This window comes from Chiloscyllium punctatum, chromosome 3, assembly GCF_047496795.1.
Source record: "Chiloscyllium punctatum isolate Juve2018m chromosome 3, sChiPun1.3, whole genome shotgun sequence".
In the NCBI taxonomy this organism is placed as follows: Eukaryota; Metazoa; Chordata; class Chondrichthyes; order Orectolobiformes; family Hemiscylliidae; genus Chiloscyllium; species Chiloscyllium punctatum.
Window position 1 is genome coordinate 76,140,412 of NC_092741.1, and position 22,350 is coordinate 76,162,761.

The 22,350-nt window shown below is 39.7% G+C and overlaps 1 protein-coding gene across 5 annotated transcripts in view; it reads left to right on the plus strand.

The window, feature by feature from the left end:
* The window catches only part of zufsp (zinc finger containing ubiquitin peptidase 1), a 50,301-nt gene that overhangs the window by 2,073 nt on the left and 25,878 nt on the right, over positions 1 to 22,350 (plus strand). For 3 of the 5 annotated variants that reach the window (XM_072555381.1, XM_072555374.1, XM_072555364.1), the window contains exons 2-4: positions 419 to 1,084; positions 2,944 to 3,054; positions 8,670 to 8,779. In XM_072555381.1, the coding sequence (XP_072411482.1) occupies positions 448 to 1,084; positions 2,944 to 3,054; positions 8,670 to 8,779 (858 nt within the window). In that variant the 5' untranslated portion in view covers positions 419 to 447. The remainder of the gene's footprint in view (positions 1 to 418; positions 1,085 to 2,943; positions 3,055 to 8,669; positions 8,780 to 22,350) is intronic. The other 2 variants (XM_072555391.1, XM_072555401.1) reach the window with 1 other exon arrangement.

The window sequence follows — 22,350 nt, forward strand, 5'->3', positions numbered from 1 at the left end:
TATTCTATTTGCATCATTTGGGGTGGCACGGTGGCTCAGTGGTTAGCACTGCTGCCTCACAGCGCCAGGGACCCAGGTTCAATTCCAGCCTTGGGCAACTGTTTGTGTGGAGTTTGCACATTCTCCCATGTCTGCATGGGTTTCCTCCAGGTCCTCCAGTTTCCTCCTACAGTCCAAAGATGTGCAGGTTAGGTGAATTGGCCATGCTAAATTGCCCGTAGTGTTAGGTGCGTTAGTCAGGGGTGAATGTAGGGGAATGGGTCTGGGTGGGTTGCCCTTCGGCGGGTCAGTGTGGACTTATTGGGCCGAAGGGTCTGTTTCCACACTGTAGGGAATCTAATCTAATAATTACAGAATATATTTTTCGTATTTGTATGCTTTGCAATGTATAGTCTCACTTTTTTCCTTTTCTTAAAAGCTGAATGAGTGTCAACTAACTAATCCAACATGTACACCTGTGATATTTGTGGGCAAGGTGGCTTGTCAGAACCAGACATGAGGACACACATTCTTATCATGCATGAAGAAAATGAGTACAGTTGTCCAATGTGCAACCTATCAGGAATCAGTTATAATGAATTGATGTTCCATATAGAAACTTCCCACAGTGAAGTTAAACCCGTGGATGATAAAAGGATGATGTATTCTGTTGATAAAGAAGATGTTCTTGATGTTTCACTTCAGACCAGTAGGTTGACTGATTTAAAACATGAAACAACTCCAGAACTACAAGAATTTGGAGGGGACCGGACGGAAAAGCTTCAGATGTCTTGCTGTGCTTCACCATCCAACTGTGAGAGACCATTTAGACAGAACATAAAGCAAAAAAGTGAACCCAAAAGATTAATACAATCAGAATCTGTGAATGGACACTTTTCAGGAACTGTTTGGAAACAACCTGAGCAAACACTATTTGACAACTGTAAAGAGCCAAAAAACAATGGACTTTGTAGTGCTTCTGAAGAATCCATGAAGTCTGATGTCCCAGAATGTCCTTTTTGTGGCCTTATTGGAAATGCAGGAGAGGATCTAAGTGAACATGTTAAAAGCAAACATGCTGAGATTGTGGAAACCCCGCAAAAAGGTATGACGATTGTGTGCAATGAGATGCTTCTAATTAGATAGTCATTTAGAGGAAGTGTGACTGGATTATGCTCTGAAGATACATGTCTGAGTTCCATCACCACAACAGAGAGAATGTAAATTCAATTAGTAAATTTTAAATTGAAGGCTAAACTCAATGGTAAAAATGACTACTGTTATCAGTTGTTTGAAAAAATCCCATCTGCTTCACTAAGATCCTTTTTAAGGAAGAAAATCTGTTGTCCTCATCTGGTGTGGCCTTCGTGTGAATCCAAACACAGGAATTTGGTTCATTCTTAATTGCTGCCTGAAAGATGCAGGAAGCTTCTCATCCAACAGGCAATTAGGATTGTATAGCAAATGTTGGTCTTGTCAGTGACACCCGCATTCCATGCAAGATTAAAACTAAAATAGAAATATTTCCAGCAGTCTATCAGAACACTTGGGGTAGGGGTGGGGGGGAGGCAAAATAAATGTCACCAATTTTCAAATAAATTATGGACTTATACTCATGTAATTGTCTTAGCTTCACTTGGAGCTCTTACTCCCTGTGTCCAATATCCATGAAACTATTAACCACTCTGCTTTCTTTTCTGGCTCCTGTGTTAGCTGATACTGTTCACAGTTCTTTCTCTTCAGGTACTGCTCCTTCTTAAATCCAATGCCATCAGCCTAGTAGTATGAAAACCAATGCCTAGTCACTCCACCCTTTCAAACTAGACCTCACTTCTAATCTGTTGTCCTTTTCTAAACACTTTGACTGCTGTCTCTCCCTTGTGCTATATTATTGAAACAACAGATCAAAGTTGCAAATGTCACACAGAGAGTGTGACAAAGGTAAATATTCCTCCTCGTCCTTCTCACCCTGTCTGCAGCCTGCACCACAGTTGATCATAGCACACCTCTCCACCAAAGTCCAGTTGAGTTGTATTGACTTACCTGATTCCATTTTTATCAAACTGTAACTGAAGTATCACTGTTCGTAGTGAGAGTCGCCATCAATGGTCTGTCTTCTCATTCAGTACAGTGACCTCTGGCTTTCACAAAGCTCTAACCTTGGAATTTCCTATTTCTCATCTACTGACTGCCCTTTGATATGTTTACAGATAATTTTAATGTCACACATGTAAACTAATAATGCACACATCCTTTTATCCCTCTATTGATCACCAAATTGTCAGACTATTTGTCTGTCATGTAATATTAAATAAATAGATGCCCAGGTAACTATTCCCCTCCTTGATGTGTTAGAGTGCTTCAAGCTTCGCCCTAGCTCATCATTCTGAACCAAAGAGCTCCTGGTACTGAAGATGTAGCTACTGTGGATCATCCTGATCACATCACTGTATACTACATTCCCTGCACTTTCATCTTTGTGTTTAACTACCTTGTTTTTAAGTCTGTAGTATTACCCAATAATTATCTGTGGTTACATTAAGTAGTTGAATTAGTTAAGCTATACTTTTAATATAGTACTATATCTCCAACTCCTAAACTACTGCCCTCATTTTGAGAAAATTTGGGAAACTTCATCGAACAAAAGACTGATCTGCTCACCTGATTAATACCTCTAGATCTCGGTGGTCTTCCCTCTCTCGGTCTACTCTTGCAAAATCAAAGATTCACATCTTTTTAAAAAATTGCTGAGTTGATTGCTCTGTCGAAGTGTGCACCATTAAACTGAACTCTGGCTCTTTGTACATTTATTCCTTCATTTGAAAAAGCAACCGGTTAGAGGTGCTCATTATAGTGAATTACAAAATAATCAGTTCTTAACTTTTTTTTAAAAAGAAGTTTTATTTTTTACCAAGTACTATTTTATACGTTTGGCTAAGTTATTTTTCATCTTGTGTTTATTAGGTTGTGAAAAGCAACGGCTGTATCCATGTCCCATGTGTAAACTGGTGTTTTCAAGTTGGCAAATACTTCAGGAACATGTTGAGTTACATTTAGCTGAGAGCAGAGCTGAAGGTAATGTGTTGTTACTTTCTCAATCTGATTGTGAAAAGCTGTTATGACAAACTCTTTGCAGTTTTTGTTTGTGAACTACGTCACGTGTTATTGTAATAATACTATGACATTGTATATTTGCTTTTTTCCAAATTTCTAGGCTTTGGAGTTTTTTATTTCATGTGTACTCTTCTGAGACAGAGTAATGCAATTTATTTTTGTGTTTTGAATCCTGTACATTTCATCAGTTACCTGGTCCAGATTGCCAAGCTGATTGCACCATAATTATTGAAGGTTGTGCCTTAGACTCTTTCCTCTGCTATTCTCAAATTTTGAAGGTGTCTTCCTTCTGTTAAACAATCCTTACCTCATATCATCTTACTTTCCAAATCCCATGCTGAGTGCTTCACCTATCCACTGGGTCATGTATTTTTTTGATTTTTTTTCATTCATTCAGGGGATGTGGGCTTCTTTGGCTGGACTACCATTTGGCTGGACTCCCTAACCACCCACAAGGAGGTGAGAGTGAGCAGCCTTCTTGAATCACTGCAGTCCATGGCAACCTGGAGATCCACAATGTTGTTGGGGAAGTATGCCATAACTTTGACCTAGCAAAATGGAAGAAGTGGCAATATATTTTCAAATCAGGATAGTGACTGACTTGGAGGGGAAGTTGCAGGTCATGGTGTTCTCATGTATCTACTACCCTGTCCTAGATGGTACTAGTTGTGGATATTTAAGGAGCCTTGGTGAATTACTGCAGTGCATCTTGTAAATGATGCACAGTGCTGCCATTGTGAATCAATGGTGGAGGAAGAAATTGTTTATGGATGTGGTGCCAAGAAAGGTTGCTTTGCCTTTGAAAATGTAGAGCTTCTTGAGTGTTGGAGCTTCACTTGGCAAGTGTTGAATTTTCCATCACACTCCTGACACATACCAAGTATATAGTGGACAAGGTTTTGGCCTCTTGGGAGGTGTTATTTGTTACAATGTTCTTTGCCTCTGACCTGCTGTGTAGCCACAGTATTACTTGATTCAGTTTTTAGTTATTCATGACCTCTCAGATTTTGATTATGGGTGATTCAGAAATGCTAGTGTTCTTCAATGTTAAGGGATGATGGATGGATTTTTTTCTTGTTGGGTGTTGATCAATGCTTGGCACTTGTGTGATATGAATGTTATTTGCCACTTGTTAACTTAAGTCTGAACATCATCCAGGTTTTCTGCTTTTTAGCCATGGACTGCTTCAGAATCTGAATAAATGTAAATGGTGCTTAATATTAAATGCAAAAGGAACCTCGACTATCCGGCATTCAATCATCTGAATTTCAGGTTATCTGAACAAATCAAGTGAAAACAAACCAAGTTTGTCCAGTTTCTCATAGCTAATACTTTCCAAACCAGGCACACCTTAGTAAACCATTCTGTACCCTCGCCAAAGACTCCACATCCTTCTGGTAGTATGGCAACCAGACAGTACATGATATTCCAAATGTGGCCTAACTGAAGTTCTATGCAACTGCAACATTACTTGCCAATTTTTAATACTCCATGCCTTGATTAATGAAGCAAGCATGCCATATGCCTTGACCAACTTATCCACTTGTGTTACCACTTTCACGGAACTGTGGACCTGTACGCCAAGATCAGTCTGTGTGTTGATGCTATTGTGGTTTCTGTCTTCTGTATTAGATCTCTAAAAATGCATCACCTCACATTTGTCCAGATTAAATTCCATCTGCTATTTCTTCACCCAAGTGTCCAGCTATCTTTTTATCACTGCTGGATCCCCTGAGAATCCTCTTCACTATCCACAGCTCCTCCTATCTTTCTATCATTTGAACGCTTACTATTTAGGCCACCTACATTCTCCTCAAAATTACAAATAACGGGCATCCCAGTTCAGACTCTACAGAACACTACTGGTCAGAGATCTCTAATCTGAAAAACACTTTCCACCGCAGTTGCATGTCGTCTGTATCCATCTTACTAGTTCACCATAGCATGTGAGTTCACCTTTTTTTAATCAGCCTACTATGAGCGGCCTTGCTAAAATCCATAGAGACAACCCCCTGCCATCATCAATATCGTCACTTCCTTAAAGAAAAACTCAATCAAGTTTGAGAGACCCAACCTTCCCGCACAAAGCCATGCTGCCCAGCGTTAATAAATCCATATTTTTCCAAAGGTGACTAAATTCTATCCTTAAGAATCTTTTCCAATAATTTCCCTACCACTGATGTAAGGCTCACTGCTCTGTAATATTAACAAACCCGTCCCGAGACTCACCATCCACCCTGTCCTTCTCCTTTGTGAATAATGAAGCAAAGTATTTGTTAAGGTCCTCACTCACTCTTTCCAGCTCCATGCATAAATTCACTTCTTTATCCTTGAGTGGACCTACCCCTTTCCCTGGTTACGCTATAACTCCTTATATAGGCATAAAATGCCTTAGGAATTCTCCTTAATCCTGTTTGCCAAAGCCATTTCATGACCCCATTTAGCACTCCTAATTTCTTGTTTGGATTATTTCCTGCTATCTTTGTATTTTTTAAGGGCTGTGCCTTCATTTTCCTAAATGTTAGATATGCCTTCTTTTTCTTACCTTGAGGAACTCCTACAGGGAGGTGATAGAATGGAGATGAGTGAGCTCCAACAATCATCTCCTTTGTTCTGTATATGTGTCTTACCAATGGAAATATGACCACCCACCACCTCTGCCCCAATTTCCACTGATTGCAGTTTTGTTAGGGCTAATGTTAAACTTTGTCATATGTGGCCGTTGATGTCAAGTGCAGATGTGGATCTTGTGTTTTGAGTTCATCCATCTTGTCCAGTTTTGAACCAACCCTGTAATGTGTTGAGCTGAGTGGCCCTGGTGCAACCCAAATGGAGTGTCACTACACAGATTAATGCTAAGTATATTCTGCTTGATAATTATCTCAGGCAAGCACTTTACTGAGAGCCGAGAATAAATTGATGGGGTGGTATTTGGCCAGGTTTGAATTGTTGATCTCTGCATAGGACACACCTGAACAATTTTCCATATTGTTGGTAAGATACCCATGTCATAGCTGTTCTGGAACAGCTTGGCGAGGGAGCATAACAAATTTTGCACCACGTATCTTCAGTACTATTGCCAAATATTGTTACAGCCTAGAAAATATTTCCGTATCCGGTGCCTCCAAACATTTCATGCCATTGACATAGAGTGAATTGAATGATCTGAAGACTGACAATTGAAATGCTGAGAACCTCCTGAGAAGGCTGAAATAAATCATCCATTGGGGACTTCTACTTGAAAATCGCAACAAATGCTTCAACCTCATCTACATTGATATTTTTCCATTCCTACATTTTTAACTTTTTGATCTTGTGGGTAAATGTGCCTAACAGGTGAAGCTTGATGGGAAATTATGCTAACTTTATACTGACAGATCAGCTTGCTGTGGAAAGAAGTAGTAAAACCAAACTGCTGACTCAGCATATGGCTTTGGTTGTGAAAAAGGGACAAAATAATTCTGTTAAGAGGAACCATGAAATACAGATGTCTCCTGTTTACATGACTTCTGATAAATGAACTCCAACGATGAAGGTCTTGTGGAATACTGAGTGAAAACATACAAAAGAAAGCACATCAGAGATAATAACAGCAACCAAATCGAGACTAGCCATAGCAAAGAGGTGACCCTGAGTTCAGAACACACAGAAGACTGAGTTGTCAAAACGAGTTGGGCCAGTTAATCATGCATGGGTAGTATCTAGATTCTAATCATAGTTAGATAATGTGTTAAGGACTGAAGAGTTAATAATGTGGAAGTTGTATCAGATTCTAATTTGGACGTCTGACCTTGATCTGTCATGAAATTTGAGACCCTTGAGCAATAAAAGATCAAGTCTTTTCTCCTGTACTTCTCAAATTATCTCCAAACATACTCTCCTACTTGCTATTATGATCCTACTCCTTGATCTTGTCCTCTCCTGCACTATCAATCACTGAAGAAGGTTCTTGTTGCCACTGACTCCTGCCAGCTCAGTACCTTTGCTATCCACTCTTGGGGGAAAGAAAATCATATAACCAACTCCATTGTTGTTGACCTGCTCAGTTTCTCTCTTGATGTGTCTTTAGTGCTGTCATTCCTAATCATTCATAAGACTTGAATTTCATAGCTGCAGTTGTGGGTACAGGAGGCTTGAGGGGGATGTTGATGAGAGATGCCTTCAAGTTGAAGGAAGGCATTTGCCTTCTCCCTACATGCTTCTATTATGATTTTACCAGTGGTCGAGTTGTTAGTCTGCTCAGATGTGGGCCAATTGAGGCCCCTAATTGACCAATTAACAGTGATGAGGAAGGCCCTGCCCCACAGCATGCTGATTGAACTACTATCACTAGATATCAAGCTCACTGAAGTTATAAATAGCTTCCTGTTCTTGGTCATCATCGTTACTGTCCATTTAATTAATTTCATTTTCAACAATTCAATTTGTGCACCTTTTAGTATCCTTTTTATATAACATCTTTGCGTGCACCATTGTCTTGATGCTCTGTGTGTACACAATTCTTGTCCTTTTTTCAGTCCACCTTTTGGCCAGTTGTAAGCATCAAAGCCATTCTGCAAAAAATTATAAGTGGTTTATTTTTGTTACCTTGACCAACTGAGTGAATTATTGCTCCTTGACCTCTGTAACACTTGATAAAGTAGGGTGTTGACTTTGCTAGGTTGTTATCTCCTTGGCCCACAGCCAGCGCATTACCTTCAGAATTCCTCACAGATTTAATTTTGACATTATTTCCTCTTGTCTTCATCTACATGATGTTATTTTTAATGTTGGGAATGGGTCAGTTTTCACAAGGATGCTGGTGAACCCAGTTTGCTATTTCCTGATCCCACAGCTGCATTTGTGATCTCAAAGACCTAACATTTCAAGTATGGATCAGTCATTATTTCCTTCAATGAAGCATCAAGAAGATGAAAACCATATGTTACAAACTTTGCATCCTTGGCTGTGCCTCTGTCCTCCTCCCCAATTATTCAAAAAGTGTCAGATATTGCAGCAATGAGTTTCAAATAATTTTATCCATCATAAAACCAGCTGACTTCAATTTTTATTTTATGACTACCTCATCCCCGTTTATGTTGAAAATGTTGATAGGTTTAACTGATCTGATTAGAGTCATTTCTGCTCTGTTTTTAGAAAAAGGAATTGCCAAATTTTAAATGTCTTGCAAGTTTCATTTCTTATGATGCATTTCTTCTTATTTTGCAAGAAGCAGTATGTTTCTAGAAACAGTTTATCAAGATAGAAATTTTCAATTATACTGATTGTATGTGGGATAAGAAAAAGCATTTTGAATTACTTGATATAAAACATAGTGCATAATGTTCTCGTAAAACAGTGTGTCCTATGTTTTACAGAAACTATATAATTACCAACATATAGTTGCAAAATCGAATTATTTTTAAGTACTTCTTTTTAAATGCCTCTTTAGGATATGGACACTGCAGGAAAGCCAAGCATATAAGCCTATCATAAGGCCAGAAGTTAAACCAGAAAGCTTTGGGCTACTTAGGGATTTTTGGATATGTAATTAGCACTTGTATTTTAACTTTGCTCTTCTACTGGTCTATCTATAGAATGTGCCCTGGCTGATCGTCAATTAGCCCAAAAGTTACAGGAGGATGAGGAACTACAAAGAAAGGCTATTGAAACAAAAAGAGAACGGGATGAATTTCAAAAACTTCAGGTATTTGCAGAGATCTCTAGATATGTTGTTTCTTTTAGTTGTTCAATTTGTTGACCATATTTGAAGCTATAAGGCTGTATATAATAGCATTATGCCATTTTTTTTTTGTGTAACTTCTCCAGGACTGAAGTCAGATTGCCCTTAGATGCTCTTCTTCGTACAATGATGCAGATCTTTTTTTTGGATAATTTGAACATCTTTCATTGAATCTGTTAATGCTGTGCACTATCTAATGTAATAGCACAACTTGAAGCTGTGGGACAGCGGAAGCCTTTATGTTCTGATATTCCATATTTAAATTTTGCTTTCATCTGCACATGACACGGATTTAGTTTTTTTTAAGAAATAGAGCAAACATGCGTACTATTAAAATGCTTTATATTTTATGTGGCACATGAAGATGCAGAGTAGTAATATCATCTATTAATCGACTTCACAAACCAAGAAAAAAGTACCCCACACATTTCCTATTTGCAGCAACAAAACCAAAAATTGCTTCAAAATCTTAACAGGTGTGACAGCGTCTGTGGAGAGAAAGCAAAGTTAATGTTGCAGTCCAGTGACCCGGTTCTGAAGAAGAGTCACTGGACCCGAAACATTAACTCTGATTTCTCTCCAAAGACTGTTTCAGACCTGCTGAGATGTTTCAGCAATTTCTGTTTTTGTTTCTGATTTCCATCATTCGCAGTTCTTTTAGTTGCTATTTGCAGGTTCATTTGAATGTTTTTCTGGGCTGTATTCTCATTTTAACTATTTGAAATGATTGAGCTGTCTTTACTAGGTCAGACTTCCTACCCAGGATTTACTGAATTAACTGATTCATTTGTGTCCCTTTTCCTGTTTATGTTATCAAGAAATTTAAGGGCTGTCAGGGTGATAAAGGAGACCTTATAGCAAGAATAGAATCTGGGGGAAGGAAGGAATTGGTTTTAAAAAAAAGAGGAGGCAGAATAGGGTTAGAAATGAAGTAAGTAGGCATTTGTACTTATTGCCTTTTATTACCTTTTAAACACTATTAGCCATTTTATAGCCAGAAAGATACATGTTTTGAAATTTAGTCATGCAACCAATTTTTTTTTTGCTGAACAAAGTCCTACAAACAGCAGTGAGAAAAATGGTCCGATAATCTATTTTTAGTGTTAGTTGAAGGATGTATTGAAGTCACAGGTAGGACTCCCTCATTCTTTTGAATAAAATTTTGAAGGTGGACACAAAAGGTTGCACTGTGAGCTTATATGCTCTAGTCTTGGGAATCTATCCCGAATCTATGATCATCTGACTCTGGAAGACTGTGTACAGAATAAATGTTATGTGAATGAGGAGAGCTGGATTAGAATCTAGTGATAAAGTATAGGGGAATCGACAATTAAAAGCATCCATTTTAAATCTGTGTCTTGCAATAGTAATTTATCTTTATAAGTTTAACATGTCTACTGCGAGGTGGATCCAAGATGGTGGCAGACTGAGTGGTCTGCTGTGCTGTGCTTTCTGCCATACCCCTGGGCAAAGTGGACCTGTACCTTTCCCCACCCCCCCCTTCCTTTTGTTTAACCATCCCAAGGAGAAAAAAGTATTAATTTAAACTGCCTGATGACTTTAAGCTGCTGAAATCACCTGAGACACCTTCAGGCCAGGATGAAGACCAGTAAAGGAAAGGGGCCTAAAGGAGGACAGCAATTAGGCCACTCCCCTACTGCATCGGGGGTGCCTGCAGCCAGTACTCAGTCTCCCGAGATAGCCCCTTTGGTTATAGCAGGACTTACTCTTGGAGTTTGATGAATTCCAAGAGTGGATTCAAGCAACAGTAAAGCCACTTTTTGCCATGCTAAAGAAGCATCCGCAGGAAGTGCAGCTCCTGGAACAAAGACTGGAGGAAAGGACCACTGCAGCGGAGACCCTGGCTGAGGTCTCGGGAGGAAGGACCCAAACGCTGGAAGACCAGGTTCAGGTCCTTCAGGATCAAGTCGATAATCTAGAGAATAAAAATAGAAGAAAAAACTTGCGGATCGTAGGCCTCCAGGAACGTGAAGAAGGCGAGGATCTCACTGGCTTCCCGTAGAGCTGGCTCCCAAGGTTTCTGCAGCTAGAGTTGGACTCGGGCCTGGTTTCGCTGCTCGTTGGATGCTGCCTGAACTGCTGTGCTCTTCCAGCACCACTAATCCAGTATTTGATTTTCAGCATCTGCAGTCATTGTTTTTACCTGGTAGGTGTGGAGCAGGCCTACCAGATCACAACACACAGGTCCGGGCTGGAACAGTGCCCCCGTGTGGTTCTAGTGCAGCTACTGTATTATAAAGAAAAACAGTTAATAGTGGAAGCAGCAAGAAGAATGGGAAAGAATTCACAAGTCTTAATGTATAAAGGTTCAAAGATAATGTTTTTCAAGATTTTCAGGAGCTCTGGTGAAGAGGAGGAGAACATCTAATCATGTTAAAAAAGAATTAAGGAACTTAAACATCCAATACTCCATGAGGGACCTGGCCATCTTGCGTCTCACCCATGGGGGAATGGTATATAAGTTTGACTCCACTGAAAGGTGAAGGACTTTGTAAAATCTCTGAAATGATGGACCTGAGTTGGGACGGGAGGGGAGGGGAGGGGACATTATTGCGAACATTGGTTTGGGATTTTTTTAAATTACCCCCCCCCCCTTTCTAGTTCCCTTTCCCCCTCTCCCCCCTCTCCTTTTTTTTGTGATTATTGGTTATACATGGTTTTGTTGTAAATTTGCTAATTAGAAATATTTTATAAATCAGTCGGCTGGGTAATATCTAGGAGTTTTTAAAATGTTGTGTCTTTGATTTTGCATTTGGGGTGACTAAGACGTGTGGGGGTGGTGGAATGGGTATCCACTGTTTTAGAATATAAATGACAGGTCTTTATTATTTGTGAATTGACTGGGGCAAGGGCATGGCCTCAGCTAGACTGAGTTAACATGGTAATAGGGATTGGGAAGGGTGCCCTCAACGGGCGGGGGGAAGATCCCGAGCGAATGGGGGATTATTTGGGTATTTGTTTCAGTTAAATGCCGTGTTTATTTTCTTAGATGTAGTTGTTTCTATAGGAATAGTTCTTAGATATTATAGAGTTAGTATCTTTGTAACTGGTCGCGCCTCAGATAAGTTCCTTCCTCGTGGGATACCACAGGCTGTCCTAGATGACCATGGCTCATGATTTGATCAGCTGGTGCACCTGGAATATCAAAGCGAGTCATTCTCCTATTAAAAGAAAGAAGGTTTTGTCGTGCCTTAGGAAGGAAAGGGTGGATATTGCCCTGCTGCAAGAGATGCACCTAACTGACAAGGAACATTTGAAACTACAGCAGGGGATTTACGACAAGGTGTTTTTCTCATCCTTCAGTTCTAAGAGTAGAGTGGTAGCTATACTGATAAGAAGGAACCTCCCCTTCCAAGTAATGGAGCAGATTAAGGATGATCACGGAAAGTTTATGGAGAAGACCTATGGCATTCTGAATGTATATTGTCCCCCAGCGCACCCTCTTAAATTTGTAATTGATGCAGTGGCTAAATTAATGAATCTTGGAGTTTGTTTTATGATTATTGGAGGAGATTTCAATTGCCTGATAGATCCAGAGATTGACAGGGTGCCAAAGCGCTTTGCAGATATACCCACGCAGTCTAAACAGTTGGTGGACATGTGTGAGGAGTTGGGATTAGTGGATGTGTGGAGGTATCTCCACCCTAATGGAAGAGATTTCACATTCTCTTCCAACCCACACAAATGTCCTACGAGAATTGATATGTTTTTATGCCATCTGATGGTCTAGACAGAATATTTGCGTGTAAAGTAGGGAATATAGCTGTTCAGGGTCATGTGCCGGTATACTTGGATATTAAAGCCAGGGGCAGTGGAGCAAATGCAGGTCACTGGTGCAGGGATTCATTTTTGTTAGGGGATAGTAAATTTATTGAATATTTCACAAGGGCATTCAGGACATTTTGGAATATGAATTCAGGTATGGCTAGTAATCCGGCAATACTTTGGGAGACAACTAATGCATATTTACGAGGTCTGATTATTTCATATTCAGTGACTAGAAAAATGCAGCAGGAGTTGCTGGAGGCCCGACTGAGAAAACATTTTGTAATAAACCATCATTGGTTAAATCTCAGCGGGTCACAGCTTTCCGGGCTGCCCTCTACTCAATACGTGCACAAGTGGCTCAAAAAGAAGTCTCCTTTTCCAAACAAAGACTTGAATTCAGAGATAAGCCTGGTAAATATCTGGCTTATTTAGCTAGCAGGAAAAAAGCCTCTCAATCTATTACCTCTGTTAGGTAGGAGACTGGTACAATTACCCCGATTTGAAAAAGATCAATGCTAGGTTTAGGGAATATTTTGAAGAGCTATATCGGTCGGAGGGAAGCAACCATAGTACAATAGGAATGCAGTCCTTTTTGAAAATCTGGACCTCCCCAATGTGAGTAAGGAGCTTCTGAATGCACCTCTAACAGTACAGAAAGTGCAGGAAGCAATAAGACATCTCCAAGGTAGCAAAGCTCTGGGACCAGATGGATTCCCAACTGAATTTTATAAGGAATTCATAAATATATTAGTGGAACCACTTCTGGGAATGTACAAATACTCTTATACCACAGGATTGTCTGCCGACTACTCTTGGGGAAGCTAATATCTCCCTTATTTTAAAGAAAGGACCCTGAAAAATGTACTTCATATGGACCAATCTCACTACTGAATGTAGATTTCAAAATTTTATCAAAGATGTTGGCTCAGAGGTTGGAGAAGGTTTTGTCCCATATTATAAAAGAAGACTAAACAGATTTTATTAAGGGCTGCAGTTCCTCTAACTATATTAGAGGAGAGTCTTGAATACAGTATAGGTATGCCAGCAAAGATTGATTCTGGGGTTGGTGGTCTCCTTAGATGTAGAAAAAGCCTTTGACTGGATAGAATGGCTGTATCCATTTGAGGTTCTAGAGCATTTTGGTTTGGGGGGGGAAATCCTTTGCCAGATGGGTAGCAGTACTGTATAAGGATCCTAAGGTGGAGTAATTACAAACTGTATTAAGTCAAACAATTTTAATATTAGAAGAGATTGTCGACAGGGGTGCCCTTTACCACTGCTGCTGTTTACCTTGGCAATTGAACCATTAGCCGAAACTATTACAAGAGTCTTTGAAATAGTAGAGCCAAAGGTGGGAATGGGGGAACATAGGGTAATCTTATGTGCAGATGATGTCCTTTTATTCTCGGCTGAGCCGGAGAAGCCTATTTCCCCGGATGATCCAAACAGTTAATTCATATGGTAATTTTTCAGGTTATAGGATCAATTTCACTAAATTGGAAACCATGCCGGTAGGGGGCTTAGTGGAGATGCCTAACTTGAAGGATAAAATGTAATTCCCACTTAAGTGGTTACCAAAAGGTTTTCTGTATTTGGGAATTTTTATTACCCCTTCCTTCCACCTGCTATATAAAGCTAACTTTGTACAATTACTTGAGAGGATAAACCAGGACTTGCAGCAATGGGAGGGATTACCATGGCTGGGCCGAATAGCTCTGATTAAGGTGAATGTCCTTCCCCGACTGCTATATCCCGTGAGAATGCTCCCATTACTGTTATCTCGACAAGTGTTATGGAGGATTAATGGTTGGCTAGGGTTCTTTATTTGGTGCCATAGGCGTCCTCTAATTAACTTCACTAAATTACAGCTTTCACAAGGTGAGGGAGGGGTGGATCTTCCAGATTTGAAGAAATATCAAATAAGTACTTTCTTAATATATGTTGGTGACTGGGTCCGGGGGAATTCCGAATCTATTTGGCTTGATACTGAAGCCTCACAGTCGAAATGTCCTCTAATTAATTAATTTATTCATTTATTATTTATGGACAAGATGAAATTCGTGACCCAGCAATGCAATAGTCCACTTATCTTGAACACAATGAAAGCTTAGAGAATAAGGAGGCCAGAAGAAGGCAATTGGTTTAAGACTTTGCCCTTTACCCCGTTGGTAGGAACCCAAGGATATAAACTTGAGGCAATGGGAGAACAAAAGAATTCTATGTTTGGGAGATTTGTTCGAGGGAGAGGTCCTGATGTCATTTAGTCAGTTAAGTCAGAAATGTGGATTACCCAAAAAGGACCTTTTCCGATACTTCCAGATAAGGGACTATATACAGTGGAAGACCACAGTCCTGGCCCAATGTTATAAATCCGTTGTGGAGAAAAGGGTACTTCAGTGTACGGTACTCTTTCACTTAGTATTTTATATCATTTCCAGAAAGGCCATGCTCTGGGGGATGTGGAAGGATTCTGTAACATGTGGAACCGAGAGTTAAGGCAGGAAATTTCACCGGAGATATGGGAAGATATCTGGGAAATTTAAGGAAAATTTCAGCATGTAACAGAGCACAGGCTGTGCAATTGAAGATCTTACACAGGGCTCATATGGCACCAGAAAAGTGCTAAGTTTAAGAGAGGAGTGTCACCAGAATGTCCCAAATGTAAAATTAATATAGGTACTCTCAGATGTTGCTATTGGTCATGTTGCAAGATCCAAAGATATTGGAGTACTGTAGTAAGGGAGTTAAAGGACATTCTGGGGACTGAAATTAACATGGATCCAGTAATTCTTCTTTTGGGGTTGCCAAACTTGCTGTCTCTGGGGGAACATGGGAAGAGACTGTGTCATATCCTTGCGGAAGAACATTTTACTAAATTGGATGTCAGAACAACCACCAGGTCTTATGGGGTGGCGTAAGCTGGTGATGGAGCATCTCCCCCAAGACGACCCCTCAAATATGATGCACCACAAAACGGAACGGTTTTATAGGACGTGGTGGTCCTTTTTCAATTATATTGAAACTGACTTGTCAGCAGTATTAGTCAGGGCCGTGGTATAGCCGTGGGAATCTTTATGGGCGCCCGTGGTGCCCCGGGAGGCGGAGACTGGAAAGAAAAGAAATATGGGTACTGTCGGGGGTACTCTCAAAGATGGGAGCCTCAGTGGGGGTGTGATAAGTAAGACAGAATAAAGTAGTAAGACATTGTCTAATTTAAGTAACTTTAATGTAATTTAAGCTAGTATTTATTTAATATGTTTGTAGTTTAGATTTAGTTAGGTTTGTTTTGGGAGAATAGTGGGTTGCTTAGTAACAACGGTACTATGTTATGCCTTGTTCTTTGTACTTTTTTTTTCTGTTTTGATGGGGTTTTTTTCTTTAAATGTTTTGTATAAAAAAAACACTGCTGGGAGTTTTTTATAGGCCTCCACAAAGTTCCAGGGATGTAGAGGAGAGGGTTGGCAAAATAATTTTTGGTTTGGAGTGAAAGGGACAGGGTGGTCATTATGGGGGACTTCAACTTCCCCAACATTGACTGGAAATGCTATAACTCTAGTACATAGTTGAAGGAGTTCTTGTCCAATGTGTGTCGGATGGTTTTCTGACACTGTGTCAAAGGGCTGACAAGAGTGGAGGCCAGACTGGAACTGGTGCTTGGTAATGAACCAGGCCAGATGTTTGATTTAGTGGTAGGTGAGCATTTTGGAAAGGATGACTATAATTTTGTTACTTTTATTTTAGCGATGGAAAGGGATGGATACATACCACAGGTCAAGAGTTATACATGGGGGAAAGCGATTACATAAGACTTAGGAAGCATAGAATGGGGTAGCAAATTGTAGAGGATGGGGAATGTTGAAACGTGGAGCTGGTTTAAGGAACAGATATTGCGTGTCCTTGATAGGTATGTCCCTGTTAGGCAGGCAGGAAGTGATAAGGTAAGGGAACCGTGGTTTACCAAAGAAATTGTATCTCTTGTTAAGCAGAAGAAAGAGGCTTATGTGACATTGAGACAAGATGGTTCAGATGAGGAGATGGAGACTTACAGATTAGCTAGGAAGGATTTAAAGAGGGTTAAGAGCAAGGAGGGCCATGAGCAGTCTTTAGCAAGTAGAATAAAGGAGAGCCATAAAGCTTTCTGTAGGTATGTGAGGAATAAAAGGATGACTAGGGTGGGAATAGGGCCAGTCAAGGACAGAAGTGGGAAGTTGTGTGTGGACCCTGTAGAGATCGGAGAGGTGCTAAACAAATATTTCTCATCTGTTTTCACTCAGAAAAAGGAAAATATTGTAGAGGAGAAGACTGAGATAAGGGTTGAGGTTAGAAATAAGGAGGTGTTATCAGTTCTAGAAGGTGTGAAAATAGATAAGTACCCTGGGTCAGATGGGATTTATCAGAGGATTCGCTGGGAAGCTAGGGAGGAGAGGGTGGAGCCTTTGGCCTTGATCTTTGAGTCGTCATTGTCTACAGGTTTAGTACCTGAGGACTGGAGGATTGCAACTGATGTGCCCTTGTTCAAGAAGGACAGTAGAGATAACCCAGCTAATTACAGACCAGTGAACCTTAGGTCTATTGTAGGAAAAGTTTTGGAAAGGATTGTAAGAGATAGGTTTATGATCATTTAGCAAGCACAATTTAATTGGAGATGGTCAACATGATTTCGTCAAGGACAGGTCGTGCCTCACAAACCTCATTGAGTTTTTTGAGAAGGTGACCAAGTTTGTGGATGAGGGTAGGGCAGTTGACATGGTGTACATGCTCCACATGGTCATATTTTGGAGAAAATGCAAAGGCATGGGATTGAGGGTGATTAAGCAGTTTGGATTAGAAACTGGCTTTCTGTAAGAAGGCAGCGAGGGGTGGTTGATGGAAAATATTCAGCCTGGAGTCCAGTTACTAGTGGTGTGCCACAAGGATCTGTTTTGGGACAACTGTTGTTTGTCATGTTTATAAATGACTTGAACGCAGGCATAGGTAGATGGGTTAGTAAGATGACAGTAAAGTCGGTGGAATGGTGGACAGTGTGGAAGAATGTTGCAGGTTGTAGGGGGACTTGGATAAACGGCAGAATTGGGCTGAAAGGTGGCAAATGGAGTTCAATGCAGATAAATGTGAGGTGATTCACTTTGGGAAGAATAACAGGAAGGCTGAATACTGGGTCAATGGAAGGATTCTTGGTAGTGTCGAGGTGTTGATGTGCATACTTCTCTGAAAGTTGCCACTGAGGTTGGTAGTGCAGTTAAGAAGACATGCAGTGTGTTATGTTTTATTGGTAGAAGGATTGAGTTCCGAAGCTGTGAGGTCACGCTGCAGCTGTACAAAGTGCTAGTGCGACCTCACTCTGAATATTGTGTACAATTCTGGTCACCCCATTACAAGAAGGATGTGGAAGCATTGGAAAAGGTGCAGAGGGGATTTACCAGGATGTTGCCTGTTCTGGAGCGAAGGTCTTATGAGGAAAGGCTGAAGGACTTGGGTCTGTTCTCACTGAAGAATAGAAGGCTAAGAGGGGATTTAATAGAGACATACAAAATGAACAGAGGATAGGATAGACAGTGAGTCTTTTTCCTAGAATGATGACATTGGCTTGTATGAGAGGGCATAGCTTCAAATTAAGGGGTGATAGATTTAAGACAGATATCAGAGGCAGGTTCTTTACTCAGAGAGTGGTAAGGGTGTGGAATGCCCTGCCTGCCTGCCAGCCACATTAGGGGCACTTAAACAGTTCTTGGATAAGCATATGGATGATGATGGGATATTGTAGGGGGTGAGCTTACATTCGTTCACAGGTCGGCGCAACATCGAGGCCAAAGGACCTGTTCTGCGCTGTATCGTCCTATGTTCTATTCAGCCTCTCCCTATAGCTCAAGTTCTCCAACCCTTGCAACATTCTTATAAATCTTTTCTGAGCCCTTTCAAGCTTCGCAACATCCTTCCAATAGGAAGGAGACCAGAATTGCACGCAATATTCCAAAAGTGGCCTAACCAATGTCCTGTACAGTCACAACATGACCTCCCAATTCCTGTACTCGATACTCTGACCAATAAAGGAAAGCATACCAAATGCCGCCTTCACTATCCTGTCTACCTGCGACTCCACTTTCGAGGAGCTATGAACCTGCATTCCAAGGTCTCTTTATTTAGCAACACTCCCTAGGACCTTACCGTTAAGTGTATAAGTTCTGCTAAGATTTGCTTTCCCAAAATGTAGTACCTCACATTTATCTAAATTAAGCTCCATCTGCCACTCTTTAGCCCATTGGCCTATCTGATCATGTTGTAATCTGAGGTAATCTTCTTCATTGTCCAGTACACCTCCAATTTTAACTATACCTCTTATGTTCACATCCAAATCATTTATACAGATGACGAAAAGTAGTGGACCCAGCACCAATCCTTGTGGCACTGGTCACAGGCCTCCAGTCCGATAAACAACCCTTCACCACCACCACCCTCTGTCTTCTATCTTTGAGCCAGTTCTGTGTCCAAATGGCTAGTTCTCCCTAAATTTCATGATGTCTAACCTTGCTAACCAGTCTCCCATGGGGAAACTTGTCGAATGCCTTACTGAAGTGCATGTAGATCATACCTACCACTCAGCCCTCATCAGTCCTCTTTGTTACTTCTTCAAAAACTTAAATCAAGTTTGTGATATATGATTTCCCATGCACAAAGCTATGTTGACTATCCCTAATCAATCCTTGTCTTTCCAAATGCATGTACACCCTCTTCATTACTTCTTCAAAAAAACTGAATCAACTAAGTAAGACATGATTTCCCACACACAAAGCCATGTTGACTATCTCTAATTATTCCTTGCCTTTCCAGATGCGTGTACTTCCTGTCCCTCAGGAATCCCTCCAACTTGCCTACCACTGATTGGTCTATAGTTCCCTGGATTTTCCTAACCACCTTTCTTAAATAGTGGCACCATGTTAGCTAACCTCCAGTCTTCCAGCACCTCACCTGTGACTATACAAATATCTCAGCAAGGAGCCCAACAATCACTTCTCTAGCTTCCCACAGATTTATAGGATACACCTGATCAGGTCTGAGGGATTTATTCACTTTTATGCATTTCAAGACATCCAACACTTTATCCTCTGTAATATGGACATTTTTCAAGATGTCACCATCTATTTCCCTATATTCTATATCTTCCATCACCTTTTCCACAGTAAACACTGATGCAAAATACTAGTTTAGTATCTTCCCCCATCTCCTGCGGCTCCATGCTAAGTTCGCCTTGCTGATCTTTGAGGGGCCCTATTCTCTCCCTAGTTACCCTTTTGTCCTTAATGTATTTGTAAAAACCCTTTGGATTCTCCTTAATTCTATTTCCCAAATCTATCTCTTGTCCCCTTTTTGCCCTCCTGATTTTCCTCTTTAGTATACTCTGACTGCCTTGATACATTTGAGTAATTGATGCTAGAAGTGAACTATACGTAACTGTTCCTACTTACATACAAATTCAACTTACGAACAGCCTTAAGAGCAGTACTAGTTCGTAGACTGGGGACTTCCTGTATTGTAGAACAAAAAGTCATGAGGTACACTGGGAGCGTTCCTCAATGTAGTTGGAAAGGGTACTCACTTTCAGACTATGTGTGAGAAAATAGCTGATCATAACAATGATTTATAGGGGTTAGAGTCCTCTTGGGGCAATTGGACACTTTGATACATTCTGTGTGAATTGGAAAACTTAGTAATTTGTAATATATGGATTAAAGGGCATCTGGTTTGAATTACTGAACGATTGTGAGTGTTTGTGTGTGAGAGACAGCTTTCAATAGAATGGGGAACTGATTTGACTTTGTCAAGGAATGGGTGAAATGAATATAAAGTACTGAGAAGCTGTTTCCACCTGATGGCCATTTAATTGCGATCGTATAAAACAATCGGCAGAAATTTTGAGAAGTTTGAATAGGCAAAGGAAAGAGTGAGAGAGTGAGTTACACAAGCTTTTGGTTCTGCTCTCCCTGATCTAAGTGTTAATTCTTTGTGCACAGCTTTGAATGTACTTTTGTTCATTGGTGGTTACATTTAGAACTTGAGATCTGGGAATGTTTTGATTTAGGTCTGCATTTTGGAAATCAATGGTGAATTTAAGTGTTGTATGTGCCTTTTATTAGTTTAGGGCATGTATGGTTAATTCCTTTTGAGGGACTTTCTGTACTAACTTGAATCTATATCTGCCAGGAAAGGTTCATTTTAAAAATTGTAAAGATAAGTTAAAATAATCGTTTAGAATTTGAATTTATAACAGTGGAATTTCATTTTCTGGCCAGAGTGGATTTCCAAAATGCTGTTTTGTAGGAGCAGCTAATCTTTAATTCCAGAAATGCAGTTCTATTTGAACTAGATTTTGGTGACATTTCCAAAAATCTGAGAAAACTGATGAAGATGTGGTGGTGACATTGTAAGATTATTTGGGTTTTGAAGGAGATGCCGGGATACCTGCCCTTGTGTGTGAATATTGTGGTATTATCATCAGATATGCTACATAATAAATATCTCTTTAGACTGTTCTTTTCAAAAAAAAAATTCTCACTTCTCTAGAAAGTGGTATTATGATGTAGACATTTCAACCAGTATTCATGGGAATGGATATCTTTTTTAATTTTGACCCTTTTCAGATAGGTTCACATGCAAATATGTCATTTACTCAAAATAATGATGACGATTATGAGTTTGTCATTGATATTTTATTAGTTTACTTATACAATAAAATTACTGGAATGAACAGATTGACCTGAAAATTCTAATCATAATCTGTTTACTCACTTGGTTAGTTGGAGTTAAAATTTATTCAGTAAATTTTATTTTCAGTTTTGAGTTTGTCCTTTTTCTTTTAATTTAAAAACAGACATGATAAATCTATTATTTTTAAGGTTATAAATTAGTATGTTTGTGCTCAGACTTTTAAAATATTCATTTCCTCTGTCGCCTTTAGCATTTTAATTTGTATTTCTGGGTTCGGCGCCTTTTAAAATCTGAGATTAATGTGAGTTAAATTGGCATTCCAGTAATATAAATCTAAATATAAATATAAATATAAATCTAAATATAAATTTAAAAACAGACATGATAAATCTATTATTTTTAAGGTTATAAATTAGTATGTTTGTGCTCAGACTTTTAAAATATTCATTTCCTCTGTCGCCTTTAGCATTTTAATTTGTATTTCTGGGTTCGGCGCCTTTTAAAATCTGAGATTAATGTGAGTTAAATTGGCATTCCAGTAATATAAATCTTACCAACAGCATCTACAACATTTCAGAATGCTTAAATTTGCTTTTCTTTTGAAGGCAGTGGCAAAGGAAATTTTGGATGTGGTTTAAAATGGATTTTTAATTTGTTTCAACTATGATTTGTGCGCTGTCCAGTTTCATCCGAGATGTTAGGTAGTTTAATTAACTAATGACTTATGTTAGTGAACCACAGGAAGTATAACACATGTGTTTCAGTTTAATTGTAAATTCTGTTACATTTTTTGGAAAAATGGCGTGTACTCTAATAGCTAAGTGGATTTTGAATTATTTTGATACAGACTAAATGTTGTTAAGTGTGCACTTACTAGGGCAAATCTGATACAATTTTCTGTATACGACCCTAATCAGATTTTAAGCATTTTGGGACATTTAGGTCTGTTTGTCATTCTTCGTTACAGTGAAATGTCTCAGCCACTTGTTCAAAATTCATCTCTCGTCTCAATTAGAGAATGTGGTTATATTAGTTTGTATATT